Here is a 12,875-nt window from a genome sequence, read left to right as displayed (position 1 = left end):
TTTATTGCATTGACAAGTGTAGGCCTTCACATTTATCAGCCATTTAGAAAGTGTGCAGTTGTCTGTGTTTGTATATGCAGTGTATTTGAGCGATGTTTTCCCTTGTTTGAAGAGGACCAAAAGTGCATAGCGCTCTCACAGGGAGAATGATCTCATAGTGTTTCAGATGAAATGTGTGACATCTGCTTCTCACGTTGACCTTTTGACCAGAGTGAGTTTATTTTGCCTCATTGTCAAACTCTTGGAAATGTTTTTACTATTATTATTATTATTAAAGCAACATCACATTTGTTCTCTAAATAGGTAAATCCACTTTAAAAAATACTAGTAAAACATTTTTTTTTTTTGGTTTTGGAGTTCTGAAATAGTGCTGCAGAAATGACTTTTTGTCTATTTCTCAAGGAAAATAGAAATTAAGATTGCCATAAATATTCTTTTTTTCCCCCTCAATTTCTCATATAATTATTGTTAACTGTAGAATAAATGTAAAGTTAAGGTCACGCAAACAGTTAACTCACCCCAACTGTGAGCTGAATTTCCATTGTATCACTGAGAGAGACTGCAAACTCACCCATGCAAGTCTCAGCTCACAGTTACTGGGTTTCTGTGTTTTGGATATCGGGAGAAACTATGACATCAGCCTATGAATTAAACTCAGCCAAGCAAACATATGTCAGAATTCTTTTTCCCTCCTTTCAATAAACTCTGAATGTTAACACAGAGTTCTCAGAGCTCCAGTTGTAAAAAAGAGTTCTTTAATTTGCCTGAAGTTGCCTAAATCTTTAGGAATTTTTCAAACATGTATAGAAGGCGTGTGATTTTAGCACAGTGTGTTTTGGCGTTCTTTCATAGAGCCATTGTATAAGTAGATTCTGCATTCATATGGGAGATGGATTTGTATGAACATTTTCATATGCTTTAAAACAGAACAAGGCTTTTCTGTTGAAATTTAATTTCAAGTTATGTGTTGTAATTTAAAGGGTAAGTACCAACAAAGGGGATAATGCTAGCACATGCAAAAGTCCACATGTGAGGAACAAGTTGACCAAATGCATTCTACACTACATTACCATGTTCTGAGGCATGCTTGACGTAAAGAAAATGAAAACATATGGGTTTTTTTTTCATGAAGTGTTTTTCAGACACTGATGGAAAAATAGGAAATTATACGTAACAACATTAACTGTTTTAATTATTAGAAAAGAAATATTCAACATAACAAATGCAAGTCATTTATGTGTATATATGATGCATAAGCAAAATAAAAGGTACATCCGTGAATAGTCTCAGTACATGGTAATTTCTCATGAAAAGCAAGTACAGTAAGTGCACACACAAGACAGCCAAGGCTAAAATGAAGTTTAGTATACTAGAACTTTCACTTAGTTATCCCGCTTTAGTTCATCCTTTCTCCCCGCACTTTTTGGTCATGCAGACACATACAGTATATTCCCCCAATGTCTGACTAAACAATGCAAACAAACAACAAACAAACAAACAAACAAACAAACAAACAAAAAAGTGCTGTGGTTGAACATTCTAAATGGTATAATATGATCAAGTAAAACTAAACAGGAGGAGGGTTTAGGGTTAACACAAAATGGATTGTATAGGATTGGGCACATGGATTGGAGTTGGGGGTTGGATAAATTACTACTCTAAGGTGTGGGTGGGTAGGGATGCTTGGTGAACTGGGTCAGTCATAGATGTTACTTACTGTAATCTGTGGCCGCGGAAGTGGGGAGGAAGTGGGTTTTATAGTGATGCTACTGGTGATTTTGTTGTTGCCTTTGGCGGGAGTGCCATTGGTTAACACCGGAGTTCTTTGCTCCTGCCCAGGTGAACAACAGGGGCTCATGGGCCTAGAGGTGCTGTTAACGGCCTGAATGTAAGGGCTCCCTAGGTGAATGTGGATTTTGTTGTCCTCAGTGGTGATCACGTTTGAGCCTGTGCTGTTGGACCTTTGGACTTGCCAGCTGTTCTGCCTTTCTGGGCTGACACGGAAAACGGCATGGCTACCGGTCACCTCCAACGGCTCTGCAGGCTGGGAACGATCTGGGGTGCCTGTGGTGACAGAGACAATCTGGATGGGGGACATGGCTCTGTCAGGAGTGACTGACCCCGAGGAGTCAGGGGTCATCGCTCGGGAATAGGCCGCCATGGTGAAGGGAGACATGGCTTGGTCTGGACTGCAGGGGCTGTCCGACGACGTGGAGCCTTTGGTTTTCATGGGAGGGGTGATGGATGTGTTCTGGATGATTGTGATTCGTTGCTTGGGTGGAGCACCACTTGTGGGGATGACTGCAGTGCTGGTGTAGGACTGAGCATTCTCAGTGGTGGGGCTGGTAATCTCCAGGGTCGCCGTGTTGTGGCCATGATCCGGTGTGACTTTGATGTGCAGAGGCTGACCAGGGCTGTGTGTCAGAAACACATCCCCTTGTTGGCCATGGTTCCCATTCTGTCTTGGGGATACTTTGCCGTTAACTGGGTGTTGGTTTTCTTTGGTTTTCATGAAGGGAACCCTTGCTCGCCTCATGTTGTTGTTCAGGTTGTTGACATTGTTGATAAGGGAGGCGTTACCTTTAGTGATATGAACCTCATTGTAATTAGGGTCGTCTTCAGGGTCGCTCTCTTCATATAGTTTCCCATTCACCACAGCACATTCCAGTGGAGCTAAGCTCTTGTAGTTCGGGGGTAGGATGTCCGTCGGGTCAGTCTGCACCTCTTTTGTGGAGACGTGCAGGTCTGAGAACCGTCTGCCGTTCATGCCTGGCCGTAAAGTTTTGCTGATGCGACGGTATCTCTCCAGTTCGCGGGTGAGGTTCTCCATCTCTCTGGCCAGCTCCTTGTTTCTCACCTCTTGCTGGGTCAGCCTTCTCTGAAGAACGGTGTGATCTGATTTCACACGGCAGATAGACTCCTCCGTGCCCATGAACTCATGGATTTTCTCCTTTAGGGCCTCCACCTCTCTGGTAAGGTGGCTGGATTTTGCCTCTTCCTCTTTAAGGCGCTTGTAAAGCATATGTTCCTGGTTGGAGGACTCCTTCTCTGCCAGCTGGTACTTGGACAGCTCATTCCTGGAGATCTCCAGCTCCTCCATCAAGACCTTTGCTCGCTCCTGTTCATTGGAGTATCGTTTCTCCAGTGTCTCAAACTCATCCTCTGTCTTCAGCAGATCATCTTCAACGACCCTCATCTCCTTGAGTTTCCTCCTCAGCCTCTCCACTTCCTGGGTGAGATCCTTGATCTTGTTATCCTCCTGCTGGAAGCGGTTCGGGGTAGGTGACTTGATGTGCTCCTCTTTGGCTCGGTTTCTCATGACTTCCCTCTCCACAGCCTCGAGAGACTGCACCCGCTTCTTCATCATAGTAAGCTTGGACTGTAGGTCGTTGCTCTTCTCCTCTTCCACCTTGAGCTTGGATCTGAGCTCATCTCTGTCCTTGGTGGCACTGTGCATCCTCTCCTCCAGCTCAGCCTTGGCTTTCAGGGCTTTCTTGCTCTCCTCAATCAGTTTCTCAGTCACACTGGTGACCTTGTCTTGCTCTGCCTGTAGTTTACTAGTGCTGTTCTGCAGCTTGTCTTCCATTTGCTTCAGCTTTTCGGCCATAGTCTTACGTTCGTCCACCAGCATGACTGTAAAAGTCTTCAGCTTGGTGAGGTCCTCTTTCAGTGTGAGCTCGGTCTTCTCCAGCTGGCCCTCAATGGTCTCAAGTTCTTTTATCCTGACCTTGAGGGCATCCAACTCATTCGATAGGTGCTTAGTCACAGTCCTCTCTTTCTCCAGGTTGCATTTGAGTGTGCTGCACTCCTGTTTGCTTTTACCAAAAGCATCTTCCAACTTCTCCAGCTCTGTGATCCTCTGATTGAGTTTGTCCACCTCTGCCTTCAGGCTTCGGCTCTGGCTGGCCTCCTTCTCCAGCTTTCTGTTGAGATCACGACACTGGTCCTCCATCTTGATCAGCTCCTCATCTTTGCCCTCCATTTCCATGACCCTCTTCCTCAGCTCCTCCACCTCAGAGACCAGGCTGGAGTTGCCACATTCCCCCCGGCCGATCTTGTCCCTCAGCTCCTGGAGCTCCTCCTCGGCCCGGCGAAGGGTCTTGTTGGTTTCCTCCAGCTCATCCAGCTGCCGGCTGAGGGTCGACAGCTTCTGGCGGAGCTGTCTGTTCTGGGCATCCTCGCTGATCAGCTTGGCAGTCATGGCTTCCTCCTCCTGGTGGAAGCGAGTGGCTTGGTCACGGAGCTCTGTCTCTAACTGGAGGACTTTGCTCTCTTCCTCTTGGGTCAGTGCCTGGGCTGAGCTGAGGGCCTCCTGTGCCTGGGAGGCGGAAGCGGTCAGCTCCTGGACCTTCGCTGTCTGTTGAGTGAGTTGTTCTGTGAGCTGCTGCTGTTCGTCAACGACCAGCAGGGCAAATGACTTGAGCTTGGTGAGCTCCTCCTGCAGACTGGACAGTTTTCTCTGGTGCTCTTCTTCCTTTCTCTCCTGGTAGGCCTTCTCCTGGTCTATCAGCAACTTTAGTCTGGAAAAGAAAAAAAAGAAGGAAAAGCTTGTCATTCGATTTTGTATTTAATAGAAAGTGGAATATAATGCACTTCAGTGAGTGTATTTCAACACTCCCTTGTGAGTTGTTTCACAGCATTTCACTAAGATATGTGTAAAAAAAATCCATTAACTGTACATCCCTTTTAAGAAAACTATTAGACGCCCACGTGTTTAACATAATACCACTGTCAAGGTGTAATGGGTTTTTCATGTTGACTTTTTTGGCAGTCATATGTGCTGAAAAGTGGCCCTGTAAGCAGTCCCATATTCACAGAAAGACTGAACACTCATATTTCATTCAAAACCCAAGATGTTGTTTCAGAGGGAGCGAACACTTTTCACGTACAGGGTATGCGAGAGAGAGAGAGAGAGGGTATATGTTCCGGGCAACACACAGGGGGAAACTGGGGTCAGAGTCGCTGGCACGTTTTTTCGGCGGGCCTCGTGCCGCCAGCCCTGGAAGGGATGTTTTGACTGCCGAACACACAGCTGCCAGTGAACTCTGCAGATGTCGCACTGGCATGGAAAAATCGCCTAATTAGGGGGTTCCTATGCCCCCCTAGCCCTCCCCTCCTCCCTCCCTCACCTCCACATGCGAAACTCCACCACCTTCCCTTGGTGGTTTTATATTTAAAGGAATTCCCCTTCTTCCAGAGGCAATTACAGCTTGGCTGTATAAACAGAGGCTTTCTCCCAGCGCTCACTAATTCCACGTAGCTCCTGGTAGATGAAATGATGTCAGAGGGACAGGGTGGGTCTCTCTCTGCGTCTCTGTCTGCATATGTGTGGGTCTGCGCATGTGTGTGTGTGTGTGTGTGTGTGTCTGTGTCTGTGCGCCCGAATGTGTATGCCTCTCAATGTGGACGTTTGAGTGAGGGACGAGGGCAGAGAGAGCAAGGTAAGCAGGGAGGGAGATAGAGAGAGAATGTCACCTCTTTGCTCAGCTGAGGGGATTTGGAGACAGGCTAGGGACTCTGGGAGTACTTGCTTAAACGTTTTCCACATGTTCCACCATGTTGGAGACAGACTTGATCAAAGCAAGTGAAACTGAAGTGGTAATGAAACAGCATTTGATACATACCAAGGGAGCGGACCAGAGAAGGAGAAATTCCCCATGCCACACAGCATGGATCATTTTCACATTCATAAACACCACTGAAGTTCTGACATTATTAAAAGGTCATTTGAATTTTGTATACTTGGAATAGTCATATAATATATGGCACCGGAATTTGGTAAAGTACTGCTGCTCCGTGTTTCTGCTCAAAATATTCTGCTCCACATAGAGAATTCACAGGGGACATTATGTCATGCAAAATGCAGACAGATTCTTTTCCACTTCTCAGCTACTAATTATGATTATTATCTTTTTATATTATAAGTTGTATAATACTGACTATTCTAATTTTACTTTGCTGTAGAAGTTTATGCATTAGTGTGCCCAACACTGCTTCAGTATTGGTTTGAATTTGGATACATTTTTTTTTTTAAATACATTTTCTTCTTTTACTTAATGCAGTGTGAATTAGCATTTTTTTAGGTGTGCATTACTCATGCAGTCATCTTCACAAGGCCTTTTTGTAAATTATTTTTCATCAATGCTCTGGCACAGTGGTACAAATACACTAGTATTTAATTGCTCGCCATGTCAAGAGACACATTACCTGAAACATCAGCAGAGTGCCAGTTCTACTCGAGCAGAGCTTCCATTCCCACAGGAGGAAGTGACATGTATTCCTTAGATGCTAATCGCATAACTACTTCTTCTTTTTTTGAGAGGGTGGGGGGCGGTGGATTGGTGAAGGGGGCTGTAATTGCGTTTCTGTGAAACTGCACCTCCTCCCTGGAGAAGCCCTGCTGTGTCATAGGAACAGAACACTAGAATAACAGCGCCGGGAGGCACGAACGGGAGTCGGGGAGTCCAGATGCCGGTGGCACGGCTCTCGCTAGATGACGGGAGCGGATAAGGGCTTGATGGGGGCTGCCTCTAAAGCCCAGGATGTTGATTTGAGATGTGCTGATGCGATAGAGCTATATGTTACATCTCCTCTCGCTGCGGGAGGTTTCTACTTGGACAGTGTTTTGGTCCTGCTGTTGCTAGTGGACTGAATGACATGGAATGTCCTTCTGCTGATACACTGCGCATGTGAATGACTGTGGAATGGAGGCAGTAGATATTTCAGATAAATGTAGATACACATCTTTGTGTGTGTGTGTGTGTGTGTGTGTGTGTGTGTGTGTGTGTGTGTGTGTGTGTGTGTGTGTGTGTGTGTGTGTGTGTGTGTGTGTGTGTGTATGTTTTGTATGTTTGAGCGTGCTTTGTGTGTGTGTGTGTGTGTGTGTGTGTGTGTGTGTGTGTGTGTGTGTGAGCGAGAGAGGGCATTCAATCAACTCTAGAATTGAAACACGGAACAATGTGTTTTCAAAGGCATGTGCCAGCTAGTAAGTCATTAAGACATACAGCAACTTACACAATATCATTCCCTCTGATGGACACCTAAGTCTAAGATCAACATAGAGTTCTCCCTGAAGACTGAAGAAAAAAAGAGGCAGAAAAACGGCATGAAAGGCATTTTGTAAGAAGTCAGGCAGGGTGTGGGTCCACTCAGTGGCAGAAACCAAAACCCCAATTATCTCAGATCAGATCCCTTAGCACATCTGTGTGTGTGTGTGTGTGTGTGTGTGTATCCAGTGGAGCAGGTTCTCCTTGTGTTGCTTCATCTTAACTGAGTGCGGATGTTAATGGTCCATTCAACTAGAAAACAAATATGTCCGCTCACTCACAGACTTTGCCATATCAATCCAATGTGCCATACACGTCACAGCAGAATGAAACAGCTGATTAAGAGGAACGTTAGTGCTGACAGCTGTTTCAATCTACCAAAACTTAAAAGGCAGTAAGATGCAGCTTAAGGGAATGACGGGACTGTAGAGAGCAAATGTGTTTGGCATTAGTGAGTTTTATGTTAAGTCCGAAGTTTTAAGACAATAGTACAGGATTTTTAAAAAGACATTCATAAGATATGATGAGGTATAATAAGATATGTTCTTCCATGGGTAGAGGTGGAACTATGAGGTCAGTCATGGAAAAGATTGGTGATCATTATTGTTTTTATGATTGAGAGAAATGCTGCAGTTTGAATGGAGTGAACTTCTACCTCTGTGTAACTACGGAAGATAAGAGTCAGATAGATTTAGTTTTCAAGACATTTAACAGTGGAACCATGAGATGCAGTTGGCAGAACGTTGTGTTTTGTGGATGAATTCAAGTTTATGGGATCCATACTGGTGGTTGAGTTCTTTCTATCAAATTGCCAACAAATAAAAATGAAAAAAAAAAGATTCAACAAATGCTCTGTTGTCATATTGAGTTATAAACACAAGACGTACGAGGTTGGTTGCTTAGATATAGCCTGAAGGCTACTTAATTTATACTCCCTGAACCTGATCCATGTAGGAGTGCCTCAATAAGTCCCTATGTGTAGCACTGTTCATTTGTCCTTTTCCCTTCTGTGGGAGGGAAGTGTGCCCGCTCCTTTTTTAACTTGGAGCAGATCCCATTATAAAGGCATTGTTTGCTTGTCAGGGAAATGCTCCACTGTTGTGCTTACGGGGTGTAACGTGACCACATCTGCTTCCCTTTAAATGACCACTGTGTTTGGGAATGAAAGCCTCTGATGATGACTTGTCTGTGTTTCTCTCACCCTTTCTCAGTCTCCCGCTCCCTCACTCGCTCGCGCTCTCTCTTTTTAGCCAGTAGAGGGAGTACTTTCTGTTGCATGCAGTTAAAGCAGGTATTCCTCTCCAGTGATGGATCTTATCTTCCTCACTTGCCGTGTTGCCAAATGTGTATGAAAAAAAGGACACGAGGGAAGTGATGTAAAGACCCAAAAATGCAGAGTTGAGTCTATATGTTGGAGTTGAATCTCCGTAAATCCACACTGCTTTAGGGAAAGCAGGCCTTGTCCAATTAAAATGCTGCTGTACAGACTGATAGTCTCATCCTGAAACAGGTTTTAGAATGCCATGACAATTGTTTTTAACATTTAAAAAAAAAATACTTCTTATATTTCCGAGGCTGAGAAACATGTTAAAACCCATCAATCACTTTTTCACAAAAAAGAAAAAAAAGAAACGCAAGATAACTAAAGAGTAAGAAAGTGGAAGTATGATGAAGGAAATCAAAAAGTCTTTCACTGAAGACGTTTACTTCACTTAAGATGTGATTGATGTTCACATATATGACAGAGAGGGTTGCAGTTGCGTAACGCCTAATAAAGGCATCAAGTTATTCTGTGTGATACAATTAGCCTTCAGTGTCATAATGACAAAATGACACAGTGATGCAATGTCGGATGACTTCTAGTAACATCTGCAGTGGCCTTTCTATTGATGATATTTAATCTCTTGCAATTATAGTGGCACAAGTCTCTCTCTGGTAAGATAATTTCTCTTTGAGTTATTAAGGCTTACACTGAAAATGATTTAGTGAAGGTGAATGTCATTTTTAGTTTTCATAACAGTTTTAAGCCGCACATCATATGAAGTTGTATTTCACATGGATAAATTATCTCAAGTCTGCTGAATGATCAGAAAGACATATTTCATTTTCCCCTTAGCTTGTTAGAGTTAGTTTGTTTCATTTCAGGACAGACTAGAGAGAAGAATATAAAGAATAGGTAAGATACTAAAACTTATAATGCAGAGTGGTCTTTGACTTTTGACAAACTTGACGTAGCACATAAGTTAGACCTCTTTGAAAATGCCGGACTGCATAGAATAACACTGTCACTTCTGAAATCTTCTCACGTTTCACAAAGTCTCAATGATTTAAAAGGCAACTCTAATGATAAAAGCAGTCAATGGAGCCGGACTTCAGAACATCACGAAGTGTACACACACACAGTAAGAAATAATCTCACTGTACGAAACTATGAACCTTATGACTCAAGTGGTTAAACAAACTATGCGTGGTGGCATGCTCATTTTCCCCATAGAGGTTTATTCTTTAAGTCTCCTACCTGTCGGGTATGCACGTCCAAACTCAGCCTGTCCGGCACATTCTGGCCATAGTCACAAGTCTCACGGCAGCAGCGATGTGGACATTCCAACAGCTAAACCAAACAATAAGAGATGTGCTCACCGCATGCTCTCTCAGGCTAGGGTGCATGACATCATCTGCATGTCCTTATATGGAACTTTATGTTGTACAGCCTCTCCCGGGGTGTGAGCTTTTTCTTGCATGTATGTGTGTGTGTGTGTGTGCTTGCTTGTGTTTGTGAGTGTGTGTTAATCTTAAGAGTCTGTTTGTGTATATGTGTGTGTGTGTGTGTGCGTGTCCTGTCTGCTTGATAATGAAAGGTGTGCACAAGCATATGTTTGTGGGCATGTGTCCTGTGTGTGTGTGTGTGTGTGTGTGTGTGTGTGTGTGTGTGTGTGTGTGTGTGTGTGTGTGTGTGTGTGTGTGTGTGTGTGTGTGTGTGTGTGTGTGTGTGTGTGTGTGTTTGTGTTTGTGTGAGAGAGAAAGAGAGGGAGAGAGAGTGTGTGTGTGTGTGTGTGTGTGTGGAAGAGAGAAATTATTGTCTTATTGACTGTGTTTCTCTCTCTCTCTCTCTCTCTCTCTCTGTGTGTGTGTGTGTGTGTGTGTGTGTGTGTCGGGATTCGGGAAAAGCAAAAGAGGCAGAAAGTGTTGTGTGACGTGTGTAATGTGTGAAATATCTGCTCTCTCTGTCAGTGCTCCACAGGGGCAGCGAGTGGGGTGAGGAGAGACAAGAGGCTTGGGTTACAACATTTCCTCCTGCCTCTCGTCACGACCAATCATTCATTTGCCAAAGAGAGAAAAAAAAGAGCAACATGTCTGTAACCCCACTGTTGTGTGACTCTAAAACTGTCTGTGTGTGTGTGTACGAGAGAAAGAAAAGAGAAAAAGAGAGAGAGAGAGAGAGAGAGAAAGAATGAAAGAGTTACAGGCAAGAGAGCGCAACACAGTGAAAGTCGACTACCACAGCCTGTACACAGAGTACAGATTGGGTTATCTGGTCAGCAGCCTTTGGCACGGGCTGTGCGAGTTGACTGATAGCATGTGAGCATGTTGATAATCTGTATCACGCCTTATCCCGATCACACTCTCTTTGCACCCCCCACCCCTTCACCCCCTGGTTTTATGGCTAGCGTTTCAGCAAAGGCATCCATCTCCAGAAAGCATTTCACATACGGATACAGCCTGCTGTTTATCTCACTGTGTTGTTTACTCCTATCACCATCTTGATTGCAAGGGCACTCTCACATCGTCCAAACACTGAGATTAACACTGAAGTAAGATTAATGAGAGTGCTTTTTTCCTTCTCTTTCTCTCTCTCTCTCTCTCTTTCTCTCTTCCTCTCTCTCTTTCTCTCTCTCTCCATTTGGCAATGAACAGAATAAAAGGGGGGAAAATGTATTGAAATGCATTGAAGCTCGGAAACCCACTTTGAGCTGGGTGAGGACTTTTGAACAAGGAATGAGCAGCCCTAAAAAGAGAACGCAAGAAAGAGGGTGCGAGGAAACGAAAGCTACCGCTGGTGGTGGTGCTGGTGCTGGTGCTGCCGCTTCTGCTACTACTTCTCCTAAAAAAAGTTTTTCACTCGCTCAGTCTCCTCGTGCCGGGACAGAAACAGTCTGTTGTTTTTTTTTGGCACAACAGTGAAACACAAACTCTAAAGTAACCATGGCAACCACGGCATCAATCAACCGCATTAAGAGGAAGCGGGATACAGGAGAGAGAGAGAGAGAGAGAGAGAGAGAGAGAGAGAGAGAGAGAGAGAGAGATAAAGAGAGAGAAAGAGAGAAAGGGAGAAAAGGAGAGAGAGAGAGAGAGAAAGGGAGAAAAGGAGAAAGAGAGAGAGAGAGAGAGAGAGAGACTTCCCCTCAGTGACAGACTGCATTCAGAACATGTTGTCAGTACACAAAGCCCTAACTCTTTTGTTGCCAGGGACCAACAAATCAGGCCGGCCGTGTGAAGGGACTACATAATGCACATGCGGTGTCACACGATACATGATTTCATGTTGCAAAGACACCACCCCCCCCCCACTCTCCACACCCCCAAAAAAATCCCCAACCTAGATCATTTCCTCTTGTACATCTAATATGCTGTTTGACATGACGTTACTGATAGAAAATTACAGGGGTTGAACAGTTTTAAAAAAAGTCATCATTACTCAGTGAGCTATTTTAATCAGCTCATACTTAAGCCATGATGTAAGGAGAACTGGCTGCACTAAAATGTATTTATTTTTCTTCAGAAGATTCCGACTCGCTTTATCCTCTCTCAGTTTGGACAGGGAGGGAGAGAGAGAGAGAGAAAGAGAGACAAGCGGGAGGATCTTAGCGCTTGATACTTTGATTCACGTGTCTTGATAAAACCAGATGACTCTCTCTATGGTGTGTGTGTGTGTGTGTGTGTGTGTGTGTGTGTGTCTGTGTCTGTGTGTGTGTGCACGCAAGTGTGTGTGTTGATTTAAGTCAGCCCCCAAGGTTATGTCTGGGCGCTCCTTGGACTCAAGATTGTCTAGTTTGGCGTCGAGCCGCCAGACCACACTGTTGGGTGGTAGACTGTGCAAGAGACGGGGGCATTTCATCAAGAGATGAGATGAGATCTGAGCCATCGCTGGAGGAGTTGACACGCTGCCAACGGGTGGAGGAGAGAGCACTCAATGAGTGACCCCAGCTGGACCAGTGGCCAACTCAACTCACAGCGAGGGAGAGAGAGAGAGAGAGAGAGGGAGAGAGGGAGGGAGGGAGGGAGTGGAGGCTGAAAAGCAACAAATGGCATATGGGAGCCATCGCTGAGGGCATTGCACCAGTTACTGTTCCCCCCTAAATCACCTTGGAAAAAGTGTGGAGAGCAACACAAACACAATGTCCCAGTCCATCTACTTGAGGCCAGAGAACCTGGGATGCGCCCCCGCAGTTGAGTAACATCCGGCTCGTTTGGAGGAATTTCACCCCCTACTGTCTAAATAAACTGTTTTCTTTGTAAGGGGTCACAATTAAGACGGGCCGTCTCTTTTTCGGATAACAACTACAAAGATTTTACAAGTGAAAAGAGCGAGAGAGAGATGAAGAGGGGAAGAGGGGGAGAGGGGGAGAGGGAGGGTTGGGTGAAGAAGGGATGAAGACAGCGAAAGAGAGAGAAGGAGAGTGCGCTCCAGATGTTCCTCGAACTCTGACTGATGCTGTATCATCATCTCGGAGCGCTGCAGCCCCACCGCATGACACAATCCCCGGAATGCTGCGGTGCCCAATGAGAGAGGTGGAAAAAGCCAGCGACGCACGGGGGTTATGCAACGAG

General features: G+C 44.9%; 1 protein-coding gene across 1 annotated transcript in view; it reads right to left on the bottom strand.

The window, feature by feature from the left end:
• Positions 1 to 1,171: 1,171 nt before the first annotated feature.
• The window catches only part of filip1l (filamin A interacting protein 1-like), a 43,391-nt gene continuing 31,687 nt past the window's right edge, over positions 1,172 to 12,875 (bottom strand). Inside the window, exon 4 of the mRNA XM_062528523.1 lies at positions 1,172 to 4,520. Coding sequence (XP_062384507.1) covers positions 1,697 to 4,520 — 2,824 coding nt within the window. The 3' untranslated portion in view covers positions 1,172 to 1,696. The remainder of the gene's footprint in view (positions 4,521 to 12,875) is intronic.

The sequence above is a fragment of the Sardina pilchardus genome, chromosome 23 (genome assembly GCF_963854185.1).
Source record: "Sardina pilchardus chromosome 23, fSarPil1.1, whole genome shotgun sequence".
Taxonomy (NCBI): Eukaryota; Metazoa; Chordata; class Actinopteri; order Clupeiformes; family Clupeidae; genus Sardina; species Sardina pilchardus.
The sequence above is the reverse complement of the archived record's forward strand: the minus strand, read 5'-3'. Positions and strand labels throughout refer to the sequence as shown.